Genomic DNA, 27,835 nt, shown 5'->3' on the forward strand with positions numbered 1-27,835 from the left:
AAGACCTCCCTACTTTTATATTCAATCCCCCTCGCCATGAAGGCCAGCATCCCATTCGCCTTCCTGACCACCTGCTGCACCTGCAAGCTGGGTTTTTGCGACTCATGCGCAAGGACCCCGAGGTCCCTCTGCACCGTCGCCTGCTGCAGTTTTTCTCCACGTAAGTAATAATCCTTCCTACCATTATTCCTACCAAAGTGGACCACCTCGCACTTGCCAACATTAAATTCCATTTGCCAGTTCCTGGCCCATTCGCCCAGCCTATCTAGATCCTTCTGTAGACTCTCCCCACCCTCCACACAATTTGCCTTTCCACCAATTTTGGTGTCATCAGCAAATTTCGACACCCTACACTCGGTTCCCTCCTCCAGATCATCTATATAAATGGTAAAAAGCTGAGGCCCCAGCACCGACCCCTGGGGCACTCCACTAGTCACCATCCGCCAATCCGAATAGAACAAATTGACCCCCACTCTCTGCCTCCTATTTGACAACCAATCCTCTATCCATGCTAACACCCTACCCCCAACTCCATGCCCCCTGACCTTCTGCAATAACCTCTTGTGAGGTACCTTGTCAAACGCCTTCTGAAAATCAAGACCACATCCACCGGCTCTCTTATCCACCGCCCTAGACACATCCTCATAGAACTCCAGTAAATTTGTCAGACACGACTTCCCTTTAACAAAACCGTGCTGCATCTGCTCTATCAAGCAGTTCCCCTCAAGCTGCCTTGCTATTTCCTCCTTGATGACGGATTCTAACATTTTACCTACAACAGACGTTAAACTAACCGGCCTATAATTCCCCGCCTTTTGCCTGGCACCCTTCTTAAACAACGGCGTAACATTAGCCGTTTTCCAATCTTCTGACACTTCCCCGGAATCCAGCGACGTCTGGAAAATAACCACCAAGGCATCCACTATCACCTCCGCCATTTCTTTCAGGACCCTCGGATGCATTCCATCCAGTCCTGGGGACTTGTCCACAATCAGCCCCTCCAGTCTGTCGAGCACCACCTCTCTAGTAACAGTAATGTCATCGAGACCCTCCAGTCCTACCACCTTTCCATCTCGAACATCCGGCAAATTATTCACGTCCTTCTCTGTGAAGACTGAAACAAAAAAGTTATTCAAGACCTCAGCCAAATCCCCATCCCCTACCACTAAGTCCCCCTTCTCATCCTCTAAGGGACCAACGTTCACCCTAGCCAGCCTCTTCCTTTTTATATATTTATAAAAACTCTTGCTATCCTTTTTTATATTAAGCGCTAGCCCAGCTTCATAGTTTCTCCTACCCTTCTTTATCAACTTCTTTGTCAATCTTTGTTGACATTTAAACCTCTCCCAATCCTCTTCTCGCCCACTACTCTTAGCTACTCTAAATGCCCCCGCTTTTAATTTAACACTTTCCTTCACCTCCTTCATTATCCACGGCTTATTACCTCTCCTCTTACGGTCCTTTTTGACCATCGGAATAAATTTCTGCTGAGCACCAAGAAAGATCTCCTTAAAGATCCTCCACTGCTCCTCAGCAGACCTACCTTCCAACGCGCTCCCCCAGTCCACATTCGCCAATTCTTCTCTCATCCTACCGTACTCCCCTCTGTTCAAACAAAGGACGCGTGTCCGGGAACCCACTTTCTCCTCCTCCATCTGCACCAGAAACTCCACCATACAATGATCACTCTCCCCAAGAGGATCCTTCACCGCAAGTTCCCTAATTCTACCCGCCTCTTTACATATACCATATGTACTATGAGGGAGTTCCAGATTTTTGACCCAGGATTACTATATATTGACTCAGCAATGGTGAAAGAGTGGTAGTATATGTTCAACTTAAGAATGTGTATGAATTGACTGAGAAATTGTGATAGTTCTCACGTGACATTTCTGCTCATTTATCCTTCTTGGTAATAAGAATTACAGTAGAGAGAAAACACTAGAAAGAGGAGCAGGAGTGAACCATTTGAGTCTGCTCCACCATTGAATAAAATCATAGCTGATCTACCTCCTCGACCTCTTTCTACACAATCCATATAGCCCTTAATTCCTTTAGTATCCAAAAATTTAGCGACCTCTGTCTTTAAATATACTCTTCAGCATCTGCATTTATTTGAAATACAGCATTCCAGTTGGTGGTGATGGAGTGGCTGACTACTGAGCTCAGGTGACAATTATACGAATCAAGTAAATTACCCTATCCTGAATCTCGAGTGTTGTTATACCTGCACTCACTCAGGTCAGTGTCAAGTATTCTGTGACATGCCTCAACTCCAAACCTCATGAAATCTCATGACATCAGATCACATGTAGGTAAAGAAACATCCTTCAGATTATCCTCTCCATCAGCAGATAAATCAGTACTCCTGTGTTGAATAAGCAGCACTAAAGGTGGCACTAAAAGTAAACACCATCAGCATACAGCATTATCGATCAATATGGACTCAGATGGAAAAAATTCTGCTTGATTAATCTCCTTGATTTTTTTGAGAAATTGTTATTGTGTTGTACTAAATGGGTCAAGGTACTTCTTTAGGATGATCATCGTGTGTGCTGTAGTTGGAATAACTGAAATGATTTTGCAGATTGCACAGCTTACCCGTACCATCTGAGTCTGTTCCAGCATTGAACAAGATCATAGTTGATCTACTCCCACAACCACTGCACTTATGTAACTTGGACTCTCAGAAAATATTCTAAGTCCTTTCAAAGTGAAGAAAAACAAGTTCAAAAGGGAGGGACACTGAATCACAATTTAAGAGTTTGAAAAGGTGACTCAAAGTTTGGATTAAAAAATGGAGCTTTAAAAGTGGATGAGATGGCAGAATTTAGCAAGGCAGTTTTGGAGCAGAGTCAAGATAGGTGAAGGTGCTTCTGCTTGCAATAGTTGGCATTATACAAAAACCAAATTCAGAGGACCAAAAAGTACACAAGGATGGACAATATTGTCCAATGTGAGACGAGACTCTTGGAGGGATTTGCAACTAAGGATTTGAAAATCAATCCTACAAGAGAGAGAGATAGAGAGGAAGCCATTGCTGGCTATTGAGAATGGGAATGATAGGTCAAGCAGGACTGGGTGCTGAGCTTTGAGCAAGCTGGAGTTTATTGAGAATGGGAGAGTGCTATGAAAGACATTAGAGAAATGGGTCAAAGACTGCTGAAAGCATTGATAGTTTTCTGCAGCATGGGAGTGAAGTAGCATTGAAGCCAGTTAAAGCAAGTAGGTGGAAATAAATAGCTTTGTTGATGAAAAGTTTTGTTCTGCATTTGTAATTGGGTTGAGTAGAATGTTAGTTTCATGGAATGTGGTTCAGCTTCATCAAGCAATCAGGGAGTGGGTACGAACCAATGACAATGATGGGAACTTTTGATACTCAACTGTAACAAAGTTTAATTTCTTCACAACATGATTAGATAGGAAATAGGACAGGATGGAGAGTCATGGATTGAAGAAAGTGGTGGAAAAGGCTGAGTTGGTCTTAGCAGACATGTGGAAGCTCTATGGAGACCAGCCAGGATATCCAAGGGTTACTGTGCAGAGATTGGAGGAAAAGCTCTTGACATGCAAGCTCCCTGTGAAAAGCTAGTGCCATGTCAGTGAAAGAAAATGCTGGGATCAATCAATTGAATGCTGCAGAAAAAATGTGCAAGGATAAAGCATCATGGTTGCAGTTGCAGAGGAAATAATTCATGACTTCAGCCAAGGAAGAAATTGAATGTGTTGAACAAGGAGTGGAGGGAGAATGGGAGGTGGTCAGCTGAAAAGTAACAACATATTCAAGAAACTTGGACAAAAAGGAAAAGATTAGATCATAGGTTGAATGGGAATGCATGTGTTAAATTCAGGTGTTTTATTGAGTGGGGTGATTTTTCAAAGGAAAAGGGTCACACATAAAGAGAGTGAAAAAAAGTCAGCTAACATTGGTGCCTGTCAATGTAGTTAAATAATCAAGAATTATAAATGGAGAGATTGAATGCATCCTACAGAAGAGAGGAATTTGGATCATGTGGGTGAAGGGCAGGTTAGAAATTGCAGATGATTGGGTGTTTAGGTTAAGATGTGTGTGGAAGGTTCGGAGATTGTCGGTAATGGTGTGGGGGAGAACAAAAGGTGATAGTCACCCAAGGCAGTTGGCAGGATGACCTTAGTCTCTGCATTATCAGTGTAATATACTTTTTTGATTATTTATTGAATTCCAAAGCAATTTGGGCAATCTACCAGCTTTGAGCAACGCAGGAAAGTAAAACTCTCCACACAAAAACCATTATTACTCAGTGAATTCTGCTTTCGTGCTCAGAGAAAAATCACACACTTCTATGATTCAAAAGCATTTATTTGTATTAAAAACAGTGTACATCATAAAAGTTTTCTGTAGAAAAAGAACTGTGTACCAAAGCAATATGTGTACCTGGACCCATAGTTCTCAACGTAACGAAATAAACTGGCTTAATTAAATAAAAACTTCTTAAGCGTTTACACAAACTGCTGTTTAGGGGAGCATAATTTAAATTTGGCCTGGCTAAATGTTGCTGCACCAAATGAAAACATTGATCTGGACAGAATAGCATCTCGACACTATTTTATCTGTCAGCATGAAGTTTCTTTCTTGTCCCCTATTAATGTTTGTGTCAGATTTCCATTCATTAATATAAAACACAAACAGACCAAAAAAACTAATCCTAATCTATTTGATGTAACTGTGCTTTTTAATAAGGTGAAATACACAGTGCAGTTTAGAAAATTAATATTCTTCCTACTTTACATTTGACTCCATGGTTTTTAATTAGATAAGAATATATGAAATAGAGGTCTATTGTCACAGTGAAATATTGTTTACATTGTAAGAGCATTAAAAGTTGTAATAAAACTAAAAATGTCAAAATTAACATGATATGTTTCATTTTTAAAAATTTATTAACAATTCCTAATTCATTATTTGTACTTATAGTATTTTATTTATCTGCAACCTATACCAGAAGCATAGATAAGATACCCCGTTTGCTTTTAAATACAGGGAACAGTAAAGCTATAGTTCATTATAAAATACTTATTTCAGATGGTCTGATAGCAACAGAGTAGTTTCAGATCAGATAGCTAATTCAAATTGCCACTAAAGTGTGATTTATGCATTGAAAAATACATTTCCTCAACTGACATCTTTAGGAGTAGCATTCCTTCATTACTGTGGCATGTTTGAAATCATGACAACTGATGTACCCATTTTTTGTAGTTTATTTGTTCCCTTGTGCAGTTGGTCTACAGGAAGTCATTCAGCAGACTCGGGGATTTCCTGGTCATCCATAATAAGAGTATGGATGATTCCTTCTCTTCGTTTCCCACTGCTAACAGCTTTGATACAGCAGTCATGGTTACCAATGGTAAAGTGGGTTTCAGTGCCATCTTCCACAAATTCGCCCTACAAAATTAATAAAATAGTTGAAGGAAAGTCTTTGTGTCCAACCTCAACCTGAATGTCCTCAAGCACTTTCAAATTGTAGCAATGGTGACACCCAATTTGTGCACAGATCCATAAACAACAAATATGAGATAAGTGATTGATAACTGATTGTTTTTAATAGCAGAACACTGCTTTTCTAAAAACAAAAAGGCAATGAGGCCCTCAGTTTAACCTCTCAATTGAATTATGGCATAACCAGAAATGCAGATTGCCCGTGCTATTGCATTACATAATATGCTCAAGTCTTGGGATGGGGCTTGAGCACAATGACAGGAATAAAATAGCATTAACTCAGTTAAACAGAAATTATTCTACATTTCATACCAGGAGTTGTTTCACTTCATTATTTAAAGCAGTAGATTAAGGATCAATAAAGCTATGATTTACTCACAGTTTAACAAAATGGCACATTATTATAGCGGTTTGTACTAAAATCTATCCAATCTGATAAGATTGCTAATGAACTTAAGTGAATCTGTTTAGAAAAGTCTATGTAACAAACACTAGTTGACTAATAATTTTGAGTATGAAGATTATAGGAAATGTACTTAGATGTGTTTTATGAATGTGATCGATCAGTGGTGGGGGGAGGACAGTTGTAAATACAATTCAATGAGTCAAGTCCCCTAACATATAAAAAAAGTTTGTAGTTATTTATAAATTGAATTTTCTGTACCAGAGAACAAATTCTCACTGATAAAACTTTCACCTCTAAGTTTGTTTCTTTCATTTTTCCATTTTATCACCTCCTCAAGATGTTGACTTCAGGCTGAAGTACCCATTGCTAACTCACCCAACCAAACATTCTTGAAGTGTTCGCAAGGTTATTTAGCTAAGGAACCAAATGGCAGCATAGATCAGATTTTACTTAACCTAATCCTATCCTTGCCTCATACTGGGGGGTGTGAAGGCCACCTGAGGAATTTTACACACTGGCAGAAGACTGTAAAATTTCATCCAAAGTTTAATGCAAAGTTTCAAGTTAATTAGTGCACCGGATCAGTTAAACCTTTCCATACATAAAGTGAAATCCTGAAAGAAAAATATGGTTTAATGATCAAAAGCATATTTTAGTTAGCATGCCTGTCTCTCAATAGCAAAGAAAAAGTATCTCTGACATTCAAAAACTTACCGCTGTCTCCATTTTCCTCCCATTGCACCAAACATCCATGGTATCCTTCTCTGTAAGGACCAATAACACAGATTACCAACAAAATGTACTAAATGCTAGAGTTTCCAATTGGTTTCCAATTGTTTACCAGGATCTTGCCTGTTAGCTATGAGGAGAGATTGGGTAGACAGGGGTTGTTCTCTCTAGAAAGATGGAGAATGAGGGGAGACCTAATAGAGGTGTATAAAATTATGAAGGGTATAGATCAGGTGAATAGTGGGAAGCTTTTTCCCAGGTTGGAGGTGACAGTCACGAGGGGTCACAGGCTCAAGGCGAGAGGGGCGAGGTATAACTCTGATATCAGAGGGATGTTTTTTATGCAGAGGGTGGTGGGGGCCTGGAATGCGCTGCCAAGTAGGGTGGTGAAGGCAGACATGCTGGCATTGTTTAAGAATTACCTGGATAGTCACATGAGCAGCCTGGGAATGGAGGGATACAAACAAATGGTCTAGTTGGACCAATGTGCGGCATAGGCTTGGAGGGCCGAAGGGCCTGTTTCCTGTGCTATACTGTTCTTTGTTAATCCGATCACTCTGAGATTGAATGATCATTCTGTATGATCATTAAAAATATAGGTATTTCAATAGAAAACATGTAGGATATTTTCATTTTGCAGAAATTTGTTTTTAAATGACTTATTCTAATGCCATAGATATATTAGGATTGAAAAAATTAAATTCTAGTTCCTAAGTAAAGCAATTATGTGGTGGAGGTTGATTGAATAGCTTTTTATTGTAAATTCATTACTGTAAAAATGGATCCCTTTGAATTAAAATTTTACATTTGAGCCCCTTTACATACCTATATTAGTGTACTTACAAGCCTGAAAGCAAACAGCAAAAATCTTGCTCAAGAATTTTGTCTGCCGCATTTTGAGTTGCCTCAATTATAATATTGAGAACAGGGATTCCTTTCCTGTCAATGGTGGGAGGGTCACAGACTGGGTGAAATAAGGGATGTGAGGAAACTCAAACAGCATTAAAGTTTAAGTTTATTTATTAGTGTCACAAGTAGGCTTATGTTAACATTATAATGAAGTTACTGTGAAAATCCCTTAGTCCACCACACTCTGGCACCTGTTAGGGAACATTGAGGGAGAATTTAGTACAGCCAATCCACCTAATTAGAAGCAGAGTACCTGAACCCATCCTTACCAATAACCATCTATCTGAAGGCAGAGACATACCTATTTTGGAATGTTGGTAAACAATGCATTCTCCACTTCATTAGGTAGCCCATGATCAAGTTGTACGTACGCTTGAAATTTGAGTTCCAACCGACCCCACAACAAGCACTGCCTCTGTTGAGGCCCCTCATCCCCGAACATATGCTTTTGGTTCATTCCATATTATTATAGAGGACTTGGAGGATTCTAAGGTCTAAACATGTATGTTACATTTTGATTTTGATTTATTATTGTCACATATATTAGGGTGGGGATCGAAGGATACGGACTTCGTAAGTGCACACGGTTTTAGTTTAGTTAGGGCATCATGATCAGCGCAGGCTTGGAGGGCTGAAGGGCCTGTTCCTGTGCTGTACTGTTCTTTGTTTCAATTTCTCTTTTTTCTGAAATAACAGAGCCAAACTATTCCTCTAATTTACTTCTCGTTTTACTTCAAGCAAGAATAAAATCTCTTCATATTTACTTATCAAAAATTTGCAATAGTTTGATTTTTATAGTAGTTGCAAATAAAATGGATGTGAATGAATATGAAAACATTGGCTAGAATTTTCTGGTTGTTCACAAGGGCGGAATCTTGTGGTTCCACAGATGGCGCATTCCCATTATGGATTTCCTAGTAGGATGCAGTCAATAAGTCTGCTGTCTCCTGTCGTGAGCAACACGGCACAGGAAGCCAGTAACCACCTCCACCCCGCCACCTGGTAATATCCTTTTGCAAAATTAGATGATATAAAAAAAATGAATGCATACATACAAACTAGAAGCAGTAGTCTGCTCCACCATTCATTTTGATCGTGGTTGATCATCAAATTCAATGCCCTGATCCCACCGTCCCTTCATATCCCATGATCCCTTTAGCTCCAAGTGCCAAATCTAACACCTTCTTGAAATCACACAACATTTTGACCTCAACTATTTTCTGCAGCAGTGAATTTCATAGACTCACCCTGCCAATCCAGGAATCAGTCTGGTAAGTCTTTGCTGCACTCCGTCTAGAGCATGAACATCCTTCCTCAGATAAGGACAACAAAACTGCACACAATATTGCAGGTGTGGCCGTACCATTGCCCTATACAATTGCAGTAAAACATCCCTGTTTCTGTATTCAAATCCTGTTATGAAGACCAACATAACAGTTGTCTTCTTCACTGCCTGCTGTACCTGCCTTTCAGCGACTGATGCACGAGGACACCAAGGTCTCACTAAGTATTCACCTCTCTCAATGTATACCCATTCAGATAATAATCTGCCTTCCTTTTTTTCTATGAAGTGGATAACCTCACACTTATTCACATTATCTGCAATGCATATGCAAACTCACTCAGCCTATCCAAATCATGCTGTAGCATCTCTTTCCTCTTCACAGCTCATCCTCCCACCCAACTTCCTAACACCTGCAAATCTGGAGATAAAACATTTAGTTCCCTCATCCAAATTATTAATATATAATATGAACGGTTAGGGTCCTAGCACAGATCCCTGTGGTATCCCACTCATCACTGTCTGCCAATTGTAAAAGGTTCCATTTATGCCAACTCTTTGCTTCCTGTCTGTTTATGTTTTCCATCCATCTCATGATATTACCCACAATTCCATGCACTTTAACTTTATATAGTAATCTTCTGCGTGAGATCTTGTCGAAAGATTTCTGAAAATCTAAATAAACCTCATCCCCAGTTCGCCCTCATCTCTACTAGTTAGGTCCCCAAAGAATTTCAGTAGATTTGTCAAGCATAATTTCTCTTGCGTAAATCCATGTTGACTTTGTCTGATTATACTACTGGTTTGTGCTATGAAATCCTTGATAATTAAGTCTAGCAATGTTCCTACTACTAACGTTCGGTTCAGTGGTCTATAGTTTCCTATTTTCTTTCTACCTTGCTTTTTGAGTAGTGGGCTCACATTAGCTACTTTCCAACCTGTAGGAACCTTCCCAGAGTCCAAAGCGTTTTGGAAAATGACTACCAATGGATCTACTATTTCTAGGGCCACTTCCTTAAGTACTCTGGGATGAAGATTATCAGGCCTTGGAGATTTATCCACCTTGAATCCCATTAATTTGCCCCAAACCATTTCTCTACTAATAGTGATTTCCTTAAGATCTTCACTAAAACTTGTGTTTCTCAGAACTTCTGGTGCATGAGTCCACAAAAAGATCAGCCATGATCTTATTGAATGGCAGAGCAGGCTTGGAAGGGCCAGATGGCTTACTCCTGCTCCTAGTTTTTATTATTCATGTCTTCCTTTGTGAATACATGTGTAATGACAGTTTAGGAAATAGTGATGGTTATTTTGTTATTTGCACAGAGATATGCATAAAAAAAATTATACTGAGGTTGTTACAGTGGCAGAGTAGTTAGCACTGCTGCCTCACAGCACCAGGGATCTGGGTTCAATTGGTGACTGTCTGTGTGGAGTCTGCATGTTTTGTGTCTGTGTGGGATTCCTCCTGGTGCTCTGGTTTCCGCCCACAGTCCAAAGATGTGCATGTTAGGTGGGTTGGCCATGCTAAATTTCTCCTTATTGTCCCAAGATGCGTAGATTAGGGAATTAGTGGGGTAAATGCATGAGGTAATGGGGATAGTGTGGTGAGGGGGTGGGGGCGGGTCCTGGATAAGGTGCTCTTTCATAGAATTGGTGTAGACTTGAATATATTCCAAGAAGGAAAATCAACAGCAATATATAAAGTGCAATGGGGGAGCTGAAAAAAAATATTATGAAAAAGTCACACATTAATATAAAAAAAGGAAATAGCTTTTACTGGTGTATTAAAAAAGTAATCAAAAAGACAGCGGAGTGAGTTGATGGAGCGGGTCTAAGATGAAGGTTACACAAAGATAATAAACAAACATTTTGCACCATTATTTACAAATAAAGTGGAATTTGCAGAATATAATGCAGTATAGAGTATGGTAAATGGATTATAACTGGTTGAAAACAAGAAACCAAGACTGTTCAGCTGGAGAACTGTTGGAAATACTGTGCATCTTGGGTTAGTACGGAGTTCATTTCTGATTTAGAAATAGATGGTTTATTTGCTCTCAGAGGGAGCATTACTTTGAAATTTGCTGATGACAAGGAATTTTGGCAAACAGTAGGAAGTATGGTAAAAGACTTCAGGAAGTCAGATTAGCAGAATAAAAAACACATGACAGGTGAAAGTTAATGTGGATAAGTGCTATGTAAACACATTTTGAGAGAGAGAAACAAATGGTGGGGTCTTATAGTCCCGCCAGTGGCACTTCCCATAGATCCTCGGCAATGGACGGTGCCAACAACTAGGATCTGAGGGCACAGCCTCAGAGCAAAGGGATGACCCTTTAGAACCGAGATGAAGAGGACTTTCTTCAGCCAGAGGGTAGTGAATCTGTGGAATTCATTGCCACAGAAGGTTGTGGAGGCCAGTTCACTGATTGATAGATTGATTCTTGATTGGTAAGGGGATTAAAGGTTCTGGGAAAAAGGCAGGAAAATGGGGTTGAGAAACATGTCGACCATGATCGAATGGTGGAGAAGGCTCAATGGGTCGAATGGTCTAATACTGCTCCCAGATCTTATAGCTTAATGGTTTTTAAGTTTAATTTTTAAGTTTATAAATTTAAATTTAAGTTTATTTGAGTGTCACAAGTAGGCTTTCATTAACACTGCAAAGAAGTTACTGTGAAAATCTAGTCGCCACATTCTGGTGCCTGTTTGGGTACATTGAGGGAGAATTAAACTTGGCCAATGCACCTAACCAGCACATCTTTCAGACTGTGGGAAGAAACCGGAGCACCTGGAGGAAACCCACGCAGACACAAGGAGAACATGCAGACTGCACACAGACAGTGACCCAAGCCGTGAATCGAACCTGGGTCCCTGGTGCTGTGAGGCAGCAGTGCTAACCACAGTGTCACCATACCGCCCTCTGGAAAGATTATGGAAACTTTGTTGACAGTGGCACGACTAGAAGATCTCGCCATCGGCCAATGGCAATGCTGCTGTAAAACATGCTGCGAGGCGGGGGCTGAAAATCCCATTCAAAATAAGAATATACAAAGACACAGAGGATGTGGATGATCAAAGACCTAGGGTTTACAAAAAATGTAGTTAGTTACCTGAAACCATGTGCAACGCGACAACAAACATTAAAAAGGCAAACATATTGGGATTTCTAAACAGGGGTATAAAATACAAGAGTAAAAGGAGGAAAAATTGATTCTTGACATACCATTTTTGGGGCAAAGAATCTGCATTGCTGAGACCAATTTAAAATCACTATCTCTTGAGCCCAATCTACACAGAATTGTCCTAGCTGCCAAACTGAAAGCTCGTGAGGGATGAGGTTATTTTTTGGTTTACTGCTTTTATTTGAACTGGAGACAGTCTGCTCAGCACCCATCAGCTCCTGTGGTTGCCTCCACACTGTTTTGGGGGTGACAGGCCCAAGCCAGAGTCAGATTTGCGTAATTTCCAAACTGTGTGCATCCAACTTGGGAGTGAAAATTCAGCCTAATTCCCCAGAAGCAGTGGAGCCAAGTTTAAGTTTCTACGGCTTATATGGATTTTGATACCGTGGATGAGAAAAGCTTATCTCTCTGGTTGGCAAATCAGTTGACAGAGGGTTTGAGAATTTCAAATGGAAAATGACATATACCAAGGATACTGCAGCAGGGGAAGCAGAAGGGTTCATAGATTTTAGCAAAGACTGAAGTAGGAAATGGGATTTAGTAAACAAATTGTCAGATGGAACATGGGAAATTGGTAACAGCTTTTGAGAAGTCCTACTTGGGCATAGAAACATAAAAAAAAGCAGACCATTAATCTGCTTAAGCATGTTGAACTATTCAAATAGATCATAGTTGATCTATCCCTATTTACTTGCATTAGTTTCATAATCCCTAATTACTTTTCCGAATTAGAATTATCAAATTGACCAAGCCTCAATTGCTTTTTGTGGGAATTCAGTTGCAGACTTCCACTATTTGAAGAAGTGCTTCCTGGCATCATGCTTGAATGTTAAGGTTATGTCCTCGAGTTTTAGAAGTCCTCCAGCATCTACCCTTTGAATGCCAGGGAAAGGATGAGAGTGACAGAAGGGGAATCATCTGTAATAATCTCATTCAAGGAATGCTGTTAGTGGGTTTGCTGTGGAGATGCCAGCGTTGGACTGGGGTAAACACAGTAAGAAGTCTCACAACAGCAGGTTAAAGTCCAACAAGTTTATCTGGTAGCACAAGCCACTAGCTTTCAGAGTGTTGCCCTTCATCAGGTGAGTGGGATTTCAGTATACAAACAGGGCACATAAAGACACAAACTCAATTTACAAAATAATGGTTGGAATGCACGTCTTTACAGGTAATCAAGTCTTAAAAGGTACAGACAATGTGAGTGGAGAGAGGGTTGAGCACAGGTTAAAGAGATGTGAATTGTCTCCAACCAGGACAATTAGTGAGATTTTGCAAGCCCAGGCAAGTCATGGGGGTTACAGGCAGTGTGACATGAACCCAAGATCCCTGTTGAGGCCGTCCTCATGTGTGCAGAATCTGGCTATCAGTTTCTGCTCAGTGACTCTTCGTTGTCGTGAAGGCCACCTTGGAGAACGCTTACCCGAAGATCAAAGGCCTAATGCCCGTGACTGCTGAAATGTTCCCCAACAGGAAGAGAATAGTCTTGCTTGGTGATTGTCGAGCAGTGTTCATTCATCCGTTGTCATACCGTCTACATGGTCTCCCCAATGTACCATGCCTCGGGACATCCTTTCCTGCAGCATATCAAGTAGACAACTCTTTGAATGCCAGGGAATGAATAAACGAACACCACTCGACAATCACTGGGCAAGAGTGTTCTCTTCCTGTTGGGGAACACTTCGACAGTCATGGGCATTTGGTCTCTGATCTTCGAGTAAACATTCTCCAAGGTGGCCTTCACGACACACAACGACGTAGAGTTGCTGAGCAGGGACTGAGAGCCAAGTTCCGCACGCATGAGGACAGCCTCAACGGGGATCTTGGGTTCATGTCACACTATCTGTAACCTCCACGACTTGCCTGGGCTTGCAAAATCTCACTAACTGTCCTGGCTGGAGATAATACACATCTCTTTAACCTGTGCTTAACCCTCTCTCCACTCACATTGTCTGTACCTTTAAGGCCTGATTACCTGTAAAGACTCACATTCCAACCATTATTTTGTAAATTGAGTTGTGCCTTTATGTACCCTGTTTGTGAACTGAAATCCCACTCACCTGATGAAGGGGCAGCGCTTCGAAAGCTAGTGGCTTGTGCTACCAAAAAAACCTGTTGGACTTTAACCTGCTTTTTGAGACTTCTTATTGTGTTATTGGGTTTGACCAGGGCTGTCACATTGCAGGTGAGCATGAAATTGATTGCCATTGTGTTCATGGACCATGAAGAGGAAAGGAGGTAGTACATTAAATAGCTATTTGATAAGATGGATGGTTTGAGGGGGCAGATGTTTGACAAAGGTGATGGCATCAATTTGAAAAGGCAGAAGAAGAGACTCTGAGAAAAGAGAATTCTTACGCCAGAACTTTCTGACCTCATGCCGGTGGGATTTTCTGTTTCCAATGAAATCAACAGGCATTTGAATGGCTCACTACATCTGCAGCAGCAGGACTGGAAAATCCTGGTCTTGGTATTGTTATCATTGGGTCATAGGGAGAATGATAATGTAACAAGCATGGAATGGGAGGTTGAAAATACAGCAGGTGTACATCCGATGAACATAGGGAGGTGCACATTAAGATGGGATTTCTCAACCAGGATAATTTAAATATCGTCACTTACAGTGAAGAAGCAAAAGAAATTCCTCCCGTCACCTACCCAGCACGATTCGAGAATCTATTCCATCCAGCTTTAATATCCATGTGTTTGTAGTCTTTGATCTGTTCTCCATATATTTCTTCAGGCTTTTCCCATTGATCTCCAATGTGTATTCATAAGCAAAACCACTAATTGCATCAATGTTGATTGTTGCTTTTGTGTTAGTAGCCCCAACTGCAAAGGTCTCCTTCCCAACAAGTTTGAACATCCAGTCCCTCCGTATAACTTCCTGACAAAACATTGTTTGTTACATACAAAGTTTCTTCAATTAACTAAAAAGTTAGTTGTAATAAATAAAACATATTAGGGGTTGATACTCCACTCCACTAGCTGAAGCAGGATTGCTGCTGGCTCGTGGAATCTGGTGTGAGGGCCAAAACGGAATTCTTGCCAGGTGTCAAATCTGTTGCAAGTCTCCTGGCCTGCTGCACCAGCCCTGATTAGGTTCACATCTATGCATCCTCACTAATTCATTAATTTTAACCCCATTAATAGGCTAGAAGCCTGAATTTCTGGCTTCCTGGAGTGCTCCAGCTCCATCCACCCTCCCCCTCTGCCCCCTCCACACACACCAGAAGCCAAATAGTCCTGACAAGTGGGGATCAGACACTTCGGACTCTAAGGGGGAGGGGGTTAGGAAAGGAGGTAAGTTATGTGCCCATGTGCCCTCTGCTGCTGTCAGATTGCAAAGGGTGGGTTCCCCATGTGACCTAGGAGGCTTGGGGAGGGATTGACCTTGGAACTGTACTCTAGCATTGGTGTTTGGACTGTCCCTTCTAGCCGTGGGAAAAGTGCAGAACACTGTGGTGGTCTCAGGCAGCTTTCGATTCAAAATCTTAATTCTTGTCTGTGTACGATGAAACCTTTGAAGTGGCCTAGTCATCTGGAAGCTGCCAAAATCACAGTAGCATTCCATTCTACAGAAAGGACGGTCTTTTCTCTCTCCCAGTACCTCTAGATATGAGAAGACCCCTTTGAAGTCCTCTGACTAACAGGAGATGTCAGTTTCATTTTTGTAGCTTGGATGAGAAGCAGGTGCAGCCTGGCCACTTTGAACTGCTCTGATTGACAGTTCCAGAGCAGATCAGATAGTTCACAGCTGATACACTCCGGTAAGTGTCAAGAATCTCCTCATTTCATTGGATCACTCACTTTTAACACTGTAAGAAGTCTCACAACACCAGGTTAAAGTCCAACAGGTTTATTTGATATCACGAGTTTTTGGAGTGCTGCTCCTTCTTCAGGTGAGTCTGTTGTGCAGGTCTCACCTGATGAAGGAGCAGCGCTCCGAAAACACATGATACCAAATAAACCTGTTGGATTTTAAACTTGTGTTTTGCGACTGCTTATTGTGCCCATCTTAGTCCAACACCAGCATCTCCACATCATCACTTTTAACACTGCTATTTCTTAGGCCTATGAGCCTTCCTGGAGAGCTCAAATACTTTGGAAAGGTTTGTGTTCATTCAATTTCATGCTTATGTGGTGTCGTGATATTCCACCCCACCCCCACTCCCCCTCCATGCCCCACTGCATGTTTTCCAGTAGCAGAGACGGCTTGCTATTGGCCAGTAGTGGAATCTTTTAGTCCTGCTTTATGTTGTGCACTGTCATGCCACCTAGGAACCGCCACAGGGAGCTGCAATCGGTGGGACCGGAAGATCTCATCAGCAGGAAGGGCTGGAAAATCCAGTCTAATGTCACTGGACTAGTAATCCAGAAGCACAGGCTAATGCTCTGGGGACGTGGGTACAAATCTCACCAGGGGATCAGTTTATTTAATGAAATCTGTCATTGAAAGTCTGTCTCAGTGACTTTGGAACTATCAATGATTGTCCTAAAAATCTATCTATTCATAGATTCCTTTAAAGGAGGAAATCTGCTATCCTTATCTTTTCTTGGCTCAACGAGCCAAGCTAGCTTGAGCAGTCAGCTGAGGGGCATATTGATAGTGTAGAATGGTGACAGAGGCAATATTCGACACCTCATGACTCCAAGCACAGATGAATTATAGGATGAAATTCAATGACCTGACCAGAGCTAGGAAGGAACATTCAACATGTTCTCCTTTTCTTCCTTATCCAATTTAGGCACTTCCACACTTCAAACGCTCAGGCAGGAACACTCAAGTGTCACTTCAAACCCACATTAGGACAACATTTTCTAAATAATCCTCAATTGTTAAAAATTATGCTGACAACTAAATTAAGATTATCAGTCAGGCTCACAGTGTGGCATATTTGCATCTCCTGGAAGCTACATATATTAACATACAGGGCACTGTTTGGACACTGAAAGAATAAGTATACACATTGTGCAGGAACTGATTTTTAAATAAAATTTTGATTAAACTGTACGAGTAGATAGAAAAATTATATTTTATCATCCTGAGTATGGTTTTTTCAGCACCACTAGCAGTCCCTCGATACTTTGCCCAAGCAGCTAATCTTCTTGTGGGTACTCAGTATTAGCAAGTATTTTCTTCTGTTCATTCATGGAATATGGGTGTCACTGGCTGTGCTAGACTTGCTAGTGCATACAAGAGTCAATTACACTGCTGTGGATCTGGAGTCATATGTAGGCCAGGTCAGGTAAGAATGGGAGATTTCCTTCCCTAAGGTGAACAATAATCGAGAATAGTTTCATGGTCATCATTGCCCAGATTTGTACTGAATTCAAATTCACCATCTGTCATGGTGCAATTTGAATCCCCTGGGTACTGAGAGCATTTCCCTGGGCCTCTGCATTACTAGTCCAGTAACAATACCACTATGCCACCACCGTGCTTATTTAACAATGGAAAGGAAGCATTTCAGCAGATATTGATTTTGTTTTCAACCAATAACCACACGTGTTTTGCAACAAGGTTATTGAATAATCAGTAAGAAAATTTGCTCAATTTTCATTCTTCTGAAACAAAATCACTTTCAGCATCCCAACTGATGTTCTAATTAGGGATCCATCCTATAACATTTTGGTTTGCATGGATTAGTGTTACACCATAAAGGTATATTGGTTCCAGGAGAGTTTGCTTACATAAAACCAAATTAAATTGAATCATTGAATCAAACTTTGAACATCTTACCTTTCCATCAACATACACCACTCGCTTTCCTGAGGTGGTACCATGCTCAAATTCTATTTTGTGCACACCATCACTGAGAGCAACTTCCCAAAATGCTACTAAGTCAGCCATTCTCCCAGTGGTTGTATTGAGAACTAAAGATGCAAAAAATGAATCTGTTAGACAAGAGACATACACATAAGAATACAAGAAAAAAAAGCAGGAATAGACTACATTGACCCATTGATCTTGCTCTGCCTTTCAAGATGAATATGAGTTTCAATTCCTCTTCCCGCTCACTGCCAATAATGTCTTTTCACACCCAGAGAGACCAAAAATCTGTCTCTTCCAGTCTTAAATGCGCTTAAAAAAAAATGGAAAATCCAAAATCCTCTGGGCAGAGATTCACAACCTTTCAGGGTGATATAATTTCTCCTCAGCTCAGTCCCAAATAATGTGTCCTTTATTTTGAGACTTGTAGATTTCCCAATCAGCAAATCTCTCAAGCATCCACCCTATAAAAACTGCTTTGCAGAATATAAGCCCAATTTACTCAGCCGCTCATCAAAGAACAATCAGTGAATGGTCACTGTACTGCCTCCAATGCAAGTATATCCTTTCATAAATGTGGAGACCAAAACTGCATACATTATTTCAGATGTGGTCTCACTAAAACCCTACGCTCTTGTACCCTAATCTCCTTGCTATAAAGCCAAGTTCCCAACTGCTTTCACATTTTGAGTCTGGTCTCTTCATCAAGAGCCAAATGGACTTGAAACATTAACTCCAATCTGTATCCCTACAGATGCTACTAGATTTGCTGAGTTTTTCCAGCACCCTCTTGTTTGTTTTGGATTCTAGCATCCGCAGTATTGTATTTAATTTTTAATTGCCTGTTGTATCTGCATGCTAACTTTCTGTTATGTTCCTTGTATAAGCACAAGCTAGTCTCTTTGAATATTGACACTTAGAAATTTCACACCCGTTAAAAAATTCTGGTTTCCTATTCTGACAACCAAAGTGAATAATGTCACATTTTCCAACATTACATTTCACCTGCCATCTTGTTGCCCAACTCGATACCAAAACTGTAAACTTTGTCATGGTAACCCAGAATTCTAAAAACATAATTAACACAACCAAAAATTACTTTTATTTCATAAAATCTAATAAATCATTTCAATTTATTCACCACTTTCAAAAGTTCAAATACTTTGAACTGTCAAAAGACAGTACTCTCGATTACAATGGCAGCAAATAAACAGTAGCAAACATTTCAACATAAGAAACTTAAAAAAGCAGAAAGCAACAAGTCCTAACTGACAAACTGCACATTCTAACAGGTGAAAACAATAATAGAGAAAAGCAATGCATAGCATTTAAAAAAATTGTAAAGAAAATGAGAGATAGATCCTTTGGTGGTGGAAAATGAGTGGATCAATATTCCTCTAGTGTACATGTGTAAATACAAAGGCAGACATATGAAAAGGTTAAGATATATTTTGTAAGAAAACACCCATAGAAAATGACATAATTGTGCTAATTAATACTGTTCTTCATTATTTAACAAAGTAATAAGCTTCCCCTAAAAACTACTGTATTTTTCCTTACAATCAAGCTGTTTAATAAACAAACAAGATTACAGTATTACTTGGTAAGTCAGTACACTATCTTTGTAGGTCAAACATCATTAGTGTTCCAATCATTTTGTGAAATTCTGCTTTATTTCAAGATGCAGGAGACAATATTCATATTCATAATAATAATGCAAACTGAATTTACTAGCAACAATTTACTTATCAGCTTTGGTAGTAGTAATCTCCTCCCAGAATGTTACAGGAATTGATTTATTATTTTCTGATCCAATTATCAATGAGAATGGACAAAGAATAACATGCAGCAAAAATACTTTTAAGAATTGATCCAGATTTAATGCTCAATTGGTTTGTCTTTGGTGATTTTGCAACTCAGCAACTTCCCTTATTAAAATTACCATATTAAGAACCTGGGTCTATTTAGAAGTTCTTGTACAATACATGAACTCTCAGTAACGCAGGAGGATTTGAGCAAATTTTCACCATACTCCATTAGTTTCCTACCAGAGAGAGGTTTGAATCCAGAACCTTCTGACTCAAGTGCTGGCGACTGAGTCACAGCTGGCACACATAATCTTCAGATTATGCTTTGATCAGTGGTAAATTAAATATGACAGAAGCTTAAAAAGGACTTTATACTATTAGCCCAGTCTACTGACTACTGTAGGTAATGCATTATAGTACTTTAATATACAATGTAGTTTCATTCACTGTGCTGACAAATAGCATTATTAATTTTCCCTTGTAACCATTGCTGCAAGTGATATTTCACATTATTAAACCAGCCAGCAAGTTTAATTTTCTTTCATAGCATACCGTTTAATGTATTTGCATAAAGGTCATTTAAGTAGTTGTCCAAAGCAAGACACTAAATTATTTTACAGCCATGTGGTAACCAGACTGCACTACTTGAAAAATTAAACCTCAATGGTCATTATTATTTTCTATAAAATATTGAATCCAAATATCAGATCACTAACCTATACAGTTTGATAGCATGCCTAAAATTTGATTTTCTTACAAGGAGCTATTACAAGGGAACATCACAATTTAAAACTGTTTATACTTACTATACCTTAATTTGTTGCTGTTATTAGAAACTATTCATAGCACAGGAGGTATATCACACTTGTCTGTCCTACTCCATCATTACCCATCCATCGTAGCTTGTCTGCAACTGCTCTGAAATGCCTGTCATCCAACTATGTCTAGGTCAAATATTCATATTGCAGAAGGTGCAACACCTACCCCTTTACCTTGTCCATGCTTACGATCAAAGGTCCAAAACACTCATTCCAGGTTAAGCAGCATTTCACTTGAACCTTTCAATTTGGTCTGTTGCATTTGGAGAGACCAAACGTAGATTGGATAATAGCTTTGCTGAGCATCTTTGGTCTGTGCACAGTCAGGACCCTGACCTTCCTGTTGCTTGCCATTTTAACCCACAATCCTGTTCCCATGTCCACATGTCTGTCCTTGGCCTCCTGCAATGTTCCAGTGAAGTCAATGCAAACTGGAGGAACAGCATCTCACCTTCTGGCGAGACACTTTACAGCCTTCTGGTCTCCACATCGAATTCAACAACTTCAGTTGATTAGCTCTATCCCATTTGAGCCCTTTGTTTCAATTTTATTTCATTCTTAACTGTTCTCTACGTTTTATTTCTTTACTGTCCTTCTTTATTTTTCTTCCCCCCACTCTTTCACCTTTTCTTACCTTTTCTCCCCCTTTGCTTGCCTTTTCCCCCTTTTTCCTCAATTTTACCTCTCTCCCTCCACATATTCATTGTCTCAGCTTACTCTCCGATTTCAGCTTATCTGCCATGTGGCCATTCACACCTCCTATTCTCTCTATGGACTGCCATCAGCATCTCTTAGCCTTTCCCTTTGTTTTTGTGGCTATGACTCATCTTTTATTCCCTCACCCTGCAGTATAAATATCTCCCACTTTCAACGCCTTTTAGCTTTGGCAAAGGGTTATTTGGACTCAAAATGTCAACTCTTTTCTCTCCTTAAAGATGCTGCTAGACTTGCTGGGATTTTCCAGAATTTTCTCTTTTGGAATGGAACTGTTTATTTGCTGTACAGGGAGCTGGCATGGACATGATACGTCCAGTAGCTTCTCCATGTTGTAATAAATCTATGGACCAGATGGGAGTGGGAGAAATCAGGATTCTGTTTGTTGCCAATTCATGGTAATAATCTCCTAGAGGAGCATAACCTTATTTAAGGGGTCAGTGCAGTTGTGAATGTAATTTTCAAAGGCTACTTTAAAGAACTCCACAGTCTGGTGCACAATGGTCAGCTTTGCTGTGGGAGGTCAAAGAAAACTACCTGTTCTAACTCTGTTATCATATCCACTCTGCCTTTATTAGCTTTGCAGGGTTGAAAGTGGCTGAAGACAAAAGAATCTGAAATATTTTAGTGACATGTAATTATAGCACTTTTTAAGAACTGCTGGGACACCCAAATGCTTCTGGGCCATTTCAAATGGGTCGAATTATCAAACTTCAAGTGGGTAGAAACATTATTTTACCTTTCGCTATAGCAGATTGTGGACAATGCATTTGTATAAAGTCACCAAAGTAATCTTAATATTTGAGCATTTGATGCAGTTTGTACGCATAATGCACGATGAAGCCCATAATAACAACAGAACATGACCTTATTGGATTATATACATGTAAAAGGCGACAAGAGTACTTAGAAAACTATTTTCCACTGTGACCTCATTTTTATTCATCATCACTTTCTCATGGGCATTTAGGAATGGGTAACAAGGCTGCCTTGCCAGTGACACAACAAAGAAAACAGCAATAAAGCGGCATCGCAATATTCGGTGTGTCATTATTATAATTCAGCATGAAATTAACTGGATGTTTCAGCCAGTCCATAAACACATTATGCCTAAAACAAATGAGCAACTTTGCGTATGAACTTCAGTGCCATGCAATGCCAGGTATGTAGATCGTACGTCCTAATGACTGGATGATCGATACAACCTTGGTTCCTTTAGTTATTTTCGATAGGCAGAGGACAGACTGCACTCGACCAACCTGTGCTTGCAAAGCCCAAAACAAAATGTCTGTGTTGGACATGAGTCTGCATTTGGGCACCACCTGTTAAATAATCTTGAGTGCGCTAATAGCTACATTAACAACCAAATTAGGATAAGCAGTTCAGTTCATACCTTCCTACATAGGACCTGTTCTCTGCAAACAAAAGGAATATCTTTTGACCTTGTCCCTTTTTTGAACTACCCTGTAGCATAGTAAACTACAGTACCCAGTTGCATGCTCCGTGGTCCCGCCTTGGATAATCAGAGACAACTTGCCAATTAACCAGCACCCTGTACTCCAGTACTATCAACTGATGAGATTGTTTGAAATTTAGCATTCTGACAAGGAAGACAGAAAAAAAAACATACTCATTGGAATTTAGAAGAATGAGGGGGATCTTATAGAAATATATAAAATCATGAAGGGAATAGATAAGCTATAAACAGGGAGGGTGTTTCCACTGGTGGGCAGAACCAGAACTAGGGGGCATAGCCTAAAAATAAGGGGGAGCAGATTTGGGACTGAGTTGAGAAGGGACTTCTTCACCCAAAAGGTTGTGAATTTGTGCAATTCCCTGCCCAGTGAAGCAGGTGAGGCTACTTCGTTGAATTTTTTAAAGGCAAAGATAGATAGATTTTTGAATAATCAAGGAATTAAGGGTTATGGTGAGTGATCAGGTAAGTGGAGGTTAGTCCACGAAAAGATCACCCATGATCTTATTGAATGGTGGCGTAGGTTCAAGGGGCCAAATAGTTTACTTCTGCTCCTAGTTATTACGTTCTTATGTTCTTAAAACAAGCCAGTCAGCTTAACATCTGTCACTGGGAAAATGTTAGAATTCATTCTAAGGAAGGTAATAGCAAAGCATTTAAAAATACATAATATAATCAGAGTCAGCATGGCTTCATGAAGGGGAAATCACGTGTGACAAACATATTAGAATTTGAGTTGGTAATGAGCAGGACAGATAAAGGGAAACCAGTAGATATAATATACACAGGTTTCCAAGAAGTGTTTGATAAGGTACCGCACAAAAAGTTACTTAACAAAATAAGAGCACATGGTGTTGGGGGTAGTACATTCGCATGGATAGAGGATTGGCTAATTACTAAATGATAGAAATGTTGGGATGAGGGGCATTTTCGGGGTGGCAACCTGTATGTAACTAGTGGAGAACCACAAGGATCAGTGCTGGGGCCACAATTATTTACAATATATATTCATGATTTGGATGAGGGAAGTGAATGTATTAATGCCAAGTTTACGGATGACACAAAAATAGGTGGCAGTATAAGTGGTGAGGATAACACAAGTAATCTACAGAGGAATACAGATAGGTTAAATGAGTGAGCAAAAGCTTGGCAGATGGAATATAATGTGCAAAAACGTGAGGTTATCCATTAAAGTAGGAAGAATAAAGGAACTGAATATTATTTAAATAGAGAAAGACTGCAGAAAGCTTCAACACAGAGGGATTTGGGAGTTCTGGTGCATAAATCACAAAAAGCTAGCATGCCAGCTCAGCAGGTAATAGGGAAGACGTTTGAATGTTAGCCCTTCTTTCAAAGGAAATGGAGTACAGAAATAGGGAAGTCTTTCTAAAACTATACACGTCACTAGTTAAACCACACCTGGAATACTGTGAATAGTTTTGGTCCCCTTAGCTGAGGAAAGATATACTGGCATTAGAAGCAGTTCAGAGAAGGTTCATCAGGTTGATCCCATGTTGGAGTGATTTTCTTATGAGAGGTTGAGTAGGTTGGGCCTGTACTCATTAGATCTTAGAAGAATGAGGGGTGACCTTACTCAGACATATAGGATTATCAGGGCCTTGATAGGATGGGAGAAAAAGTAATTACTGCAGGTCCCAGAACCTAAACCAAAAACAGAAAATGCTGGAAAAGCTCAACAATCTGACAGCATCTATGTAGAGAAAATTGAGCTAAGACTTCAAAATGTTGGCTCTATTCTCTCTCCACAGATGCTGTCAGACTTGCTGAGGATTTTCCAGCATTTTCAATAGACGCTGAGAGGTTGTTTCCCCTTGTGGGAGAATCTAGAAGCAGAGGGCATAATCTCAGAGTAAGGGGTGGTCCATTTGAGTCAGAGACGAGGAGGAATTTCTTTCCTCAGAGGGTTGTAGATCTGTGAAATTCTTTACCGCAGAGGGCTGCAGAAGCTGTGTCGTTAAGTATGTTCAAGGTTGAGGCAGACAGATTTTTAATCAGAAAGGGAATCAAGGGTTATGGGGCTAAGGGGGAAAAGTTGAGTTGAGGATATCATGTCAGATCAGTCATGATCTCATTTAATGGTGGAGCAGACTCGATGGGCTGTATGGCCTGCTTATGCTCCTACATATTATGATCTTACAAGAAAGGTTTTGGCATCTTTTAATCTTCCAGGAAAGATTTCAGCAACACATTTCTCTTTTCAGCAACGATCAAGTTCTGTACTACAATGTGTATTACGATTAACTTACTGTTGAATTATTAAATTTTGTCTGCCTTTAACATCCTATTTTAAATGAACAAGCTTCAACCGGAAGGCATTTGCTTTCCCAGAAGTAACAAGTTTCATTCGTCCACAGCGAAAATAAAATTTTTAACTTAAGCTATTGGGCTCATAAAAATGGGTTCATATTTTTGGAACGGATCACACAAAGCTTTCTCTTTTATGACAGATCATCGTTTTGCACGGCATTAATGGTAGGTCAGGCAACAACACAACCTGGACATATTGACCACAAATGTAGAAACGTAGGAACCAAAAACAGGTAGGCCATTCAGCCCTTCAAGCCTGCTCCACTATTCATTTTGGTCATAACTGATCATTATAGAATTCCTACAGTTGGCCCATCAAGCCTGCACCGACAACAATCCCATCCAGACCCTATCTCAGTCGCCCCACAGATTTACCCTGTTAATCCCTCTGACATTAAGGGACAATTTACTGCGGCCAATCCCCCTGTACATTTTTGGAGTGTGGAAGGACGCCTGAGCACGCAGAGGAAACATAGGCAGACACAGGCAGAATGTGCAAACTCCACACAGATAGTGACCCGAAGCTGGAAGTGAACCTGGGTCCCTGATGCGGTGAGGCAGCAGTGCTAACTACCGCGCTACCACGTTGCCCATTATCAAATTTAATATCCTGATTCCCCCTTTAGCCCCAAGAGCCGCACCGAATTATTTCTTGAAGTCAGGCGTTAGAGAAGCATTTTGGGACTGTGTCTTAATGAGTGAAATAAATCAACATCCATGAAATTCCTTCACCTTGGAGGTAAATGTTACGACAAGATCTGATACCGCAGTTAAAAAAAACCCTGAAAAAGTGGGATGAATGATTTAATGGGAGACAATCGCAATGTTTGGGAGATGCCGCCTGTTATTTACCACCTCCGGGCTCCTCTGCGTCTGACCAACACCGAGCGGTAACTATGGTAACTTTCAGCCACAGTGTTCCGATTGACAAAGAAAGCCGTGCTCTTGACAGAAATATCTATACCAGGCCCCCACGAGATCCCGGATTGATTGGCATTTGACAGCTTCGGCGGATCGCACAAGCCACTCAGAGTGCTGGCGGATACATCAATACCAACATCTTACCCCCTCTCCCCTTCTCTCTCCTCTCCCCCCCCCTCCTCCTCCTCCTCCTCACTGCGCCGCTAGCTAATGCCGGGCGTGAGGAAATCTCACAGCCCTACATCTCGCGAGAATAGACCCGCCCCGCCCAGAGCATCTCCTCGCACCTCCCCTTACTTCTTGGCCCCCCCCTTCTCCTTTCCTTTCTCCAACCGTCCCCGTCCCTCCCTTCTCCCGGCCCTGCCCTATCCCCGCCCGCCCCTCCAGTAGGCATCCCAACTCTCCCCGCCCCTTGTCCACACCAGTGACTTGATTGGCCCATTCGTATTTGTGGGCGCGGTTTCTCTGGCTGGTCTTTCCATGCTGGGCCTCTCGCAACAGGAAAGGAGGGGGGGAAGGGAGGAGGGTAAATGGTAAATAGTGAAGTGACGAGATAAAATGATAACCGTTAAAGGCACTGAACATGAATATTATGCTCACTAAATAATAAAATCAGTCAACCTAGTGATAGGCTTATTGTACACGTTCGCTTTTAAATTTTGGATTGATGAGTGGTTGCTTCTTCCCCACTGTTTCCTGGTGGTATGATCCGCACCCACCCTCTCTCCCCCGCCTGGGCGGCGGCGGGTCAGGGACCGTTGGCCAGTGGGGGCGGGCTATACATGTGAGGGAAGACAGTGCTCAGTTAGGGATCAACAGGAACGGCCTTAGCACGGTAGGTGTAGAAAGAGGGAAAGCAAGGTGGTTGTTAAAGTGACTCATTATTCTACTGAACCTTCAGCCTTCCCCCTCCCCCTCCCCCTCCCCCTCCCCCTCCATCCATGCCCCCCAAATTAACTTTGGAAAATGAATATAGCGCACGGGTAGAAATTAGACTAAAATTAAAATGATTGACATGATATTAGTTGTACATTTTTTATTGTTCTAGACTTTTGACAAGGTAAGTTTAAAGTTTACTTATTAGTGTTACAATGCATGCTGCAACAAAGTTGCTGTGAAAATCCCCTAGTCGCCATGCTCTAGCACCTATTTGCTCAGATGAGGAGGATCGTGACAGACACCTCCAGACACTAAAAGATGCCCTCTTAAGAACAGGATATGGCGCTCAACTCATCGATCGACGGTTCCGATGTGTCACAGTGAAAAACCACACCGACCTCATAAGACAAACACGGGACACGGTGAACAGAGTACCCTTCGTCGTCCAGTATTTCCCCAGAGCGGAGAAGCTACGACATCTTCTCTGGAGTCTTCAACGTATCATTGATTAAGACGAACATTTCGCCAGGGCCATCCCCACACCCCCCACTTCTTGCCTTCAGACAACAGCACAACCTCAAACAGACCATTGTTCGCAGCAAACTACGCAGCCTTCAGGAGAACAGTGACCACAACACCACACAACGTTGCCACAGCAACCTCTGCAAGACACGCCAGATCATTGACGTGGATGACATCATCACACGTGAGAATACCATCCACCAGGTACATGGTACATACTCTCGCAACTTGGCCAACGTTGTCTACCTGATATAAGAACATAAGAAACAGGAGCAGGAGTAGGCCATCCGGCCCCTCGAGCCTGCCCCGCCATTCAATAAGATCATGGCTGATCTGTCGTGGCTCAGTTCCACATTCCCGCCCTCTCCCCATAACCCTTAATCCCCTCTCTTATCAAAAACCCATCAACCCGCTTCTTAAAAATATTTAGCGAGGTAGCCTCCACCACTTCAACGGGCAGAGAATTCCAGAGATTCACCACCCTTTGAGTGAAGAAGTTCTTCCTCAACTCCGTTCTAAACCGCACCCCCCTTTATCTTGAGGATGTGCCCCCTAGTCCTACTGTCCTTTCTGAGCGGGAAGAGTCTCTCCACCTCTATCCTATCCATCCC

At 41.1% G+C, this 27,835-nt stretch overlaps 1 protein-coding gene across 8 annotated transcripts; it reads right to left on the minus strand.

The window, feature by feature from the left end:
- Nucleotides 1-4,318: 4,318 nt before the first annotated feature.
- faima (Fas apoptotic inhibitory molecule a) lies at nt 4,319-25,981 on the minus strand. Of its 8 annotated transcripts, none has more exons than XM_080199255.1 (5): nt 25,758-25,981; nt 17,731-17,864; nt 14,646-14,874; nt 6,597-6,646; nt 4,319-5,422 (listed from the first exon to the last, which is right to left on the minus strand). In XM_080199255.1, the coding sequence occupies exons 2-5, from the start codon at nt 17,839-17,841 to the stop codon at nt 5,273-5,275; spliced, it is 540 nt and encodes a 179-aa protein (XP_080055381.1). In that variant the 5' UTR covers nt 17,842-17,864; nt 25,758-25,981; the 3' UTR covers nt 4,319-5,272. The 8 variants fall into 8 exon arrangements, with proteins under 8 accessions (XP_080055381.1, XP_080055379.1, XP_080055382.1 ...); XM_080199253.1 differs by having other exon boundaries at nt 25,755-25,981; XM_080199256.1 differs by lacking the exon at nt 25,758-25,981 and adding an exon at nt 25,635-25,748.
- Between the last annotated feature and the right edge of the window lie 1,854 nt (nt 25,982-27,835).

The sequence above is a fragment of the Carcharhinus amblyrhynchos genome, chromosome 11 (assembly GCF_965287045.1).
Source record: "Carcharhinus amblyrhynchos chromosome 11, sCarAmb.v2.hapA, whole genome shotgun sequence".
In the NCBI taxonomy this organism is placed as follows: Eukaryota; Metazoa; Chordata; class Chondrichthyes; order Carcharhiniformes; family Carcharhinidae; genus Carcharhinus; species Carcharhinus amblyrhynchos.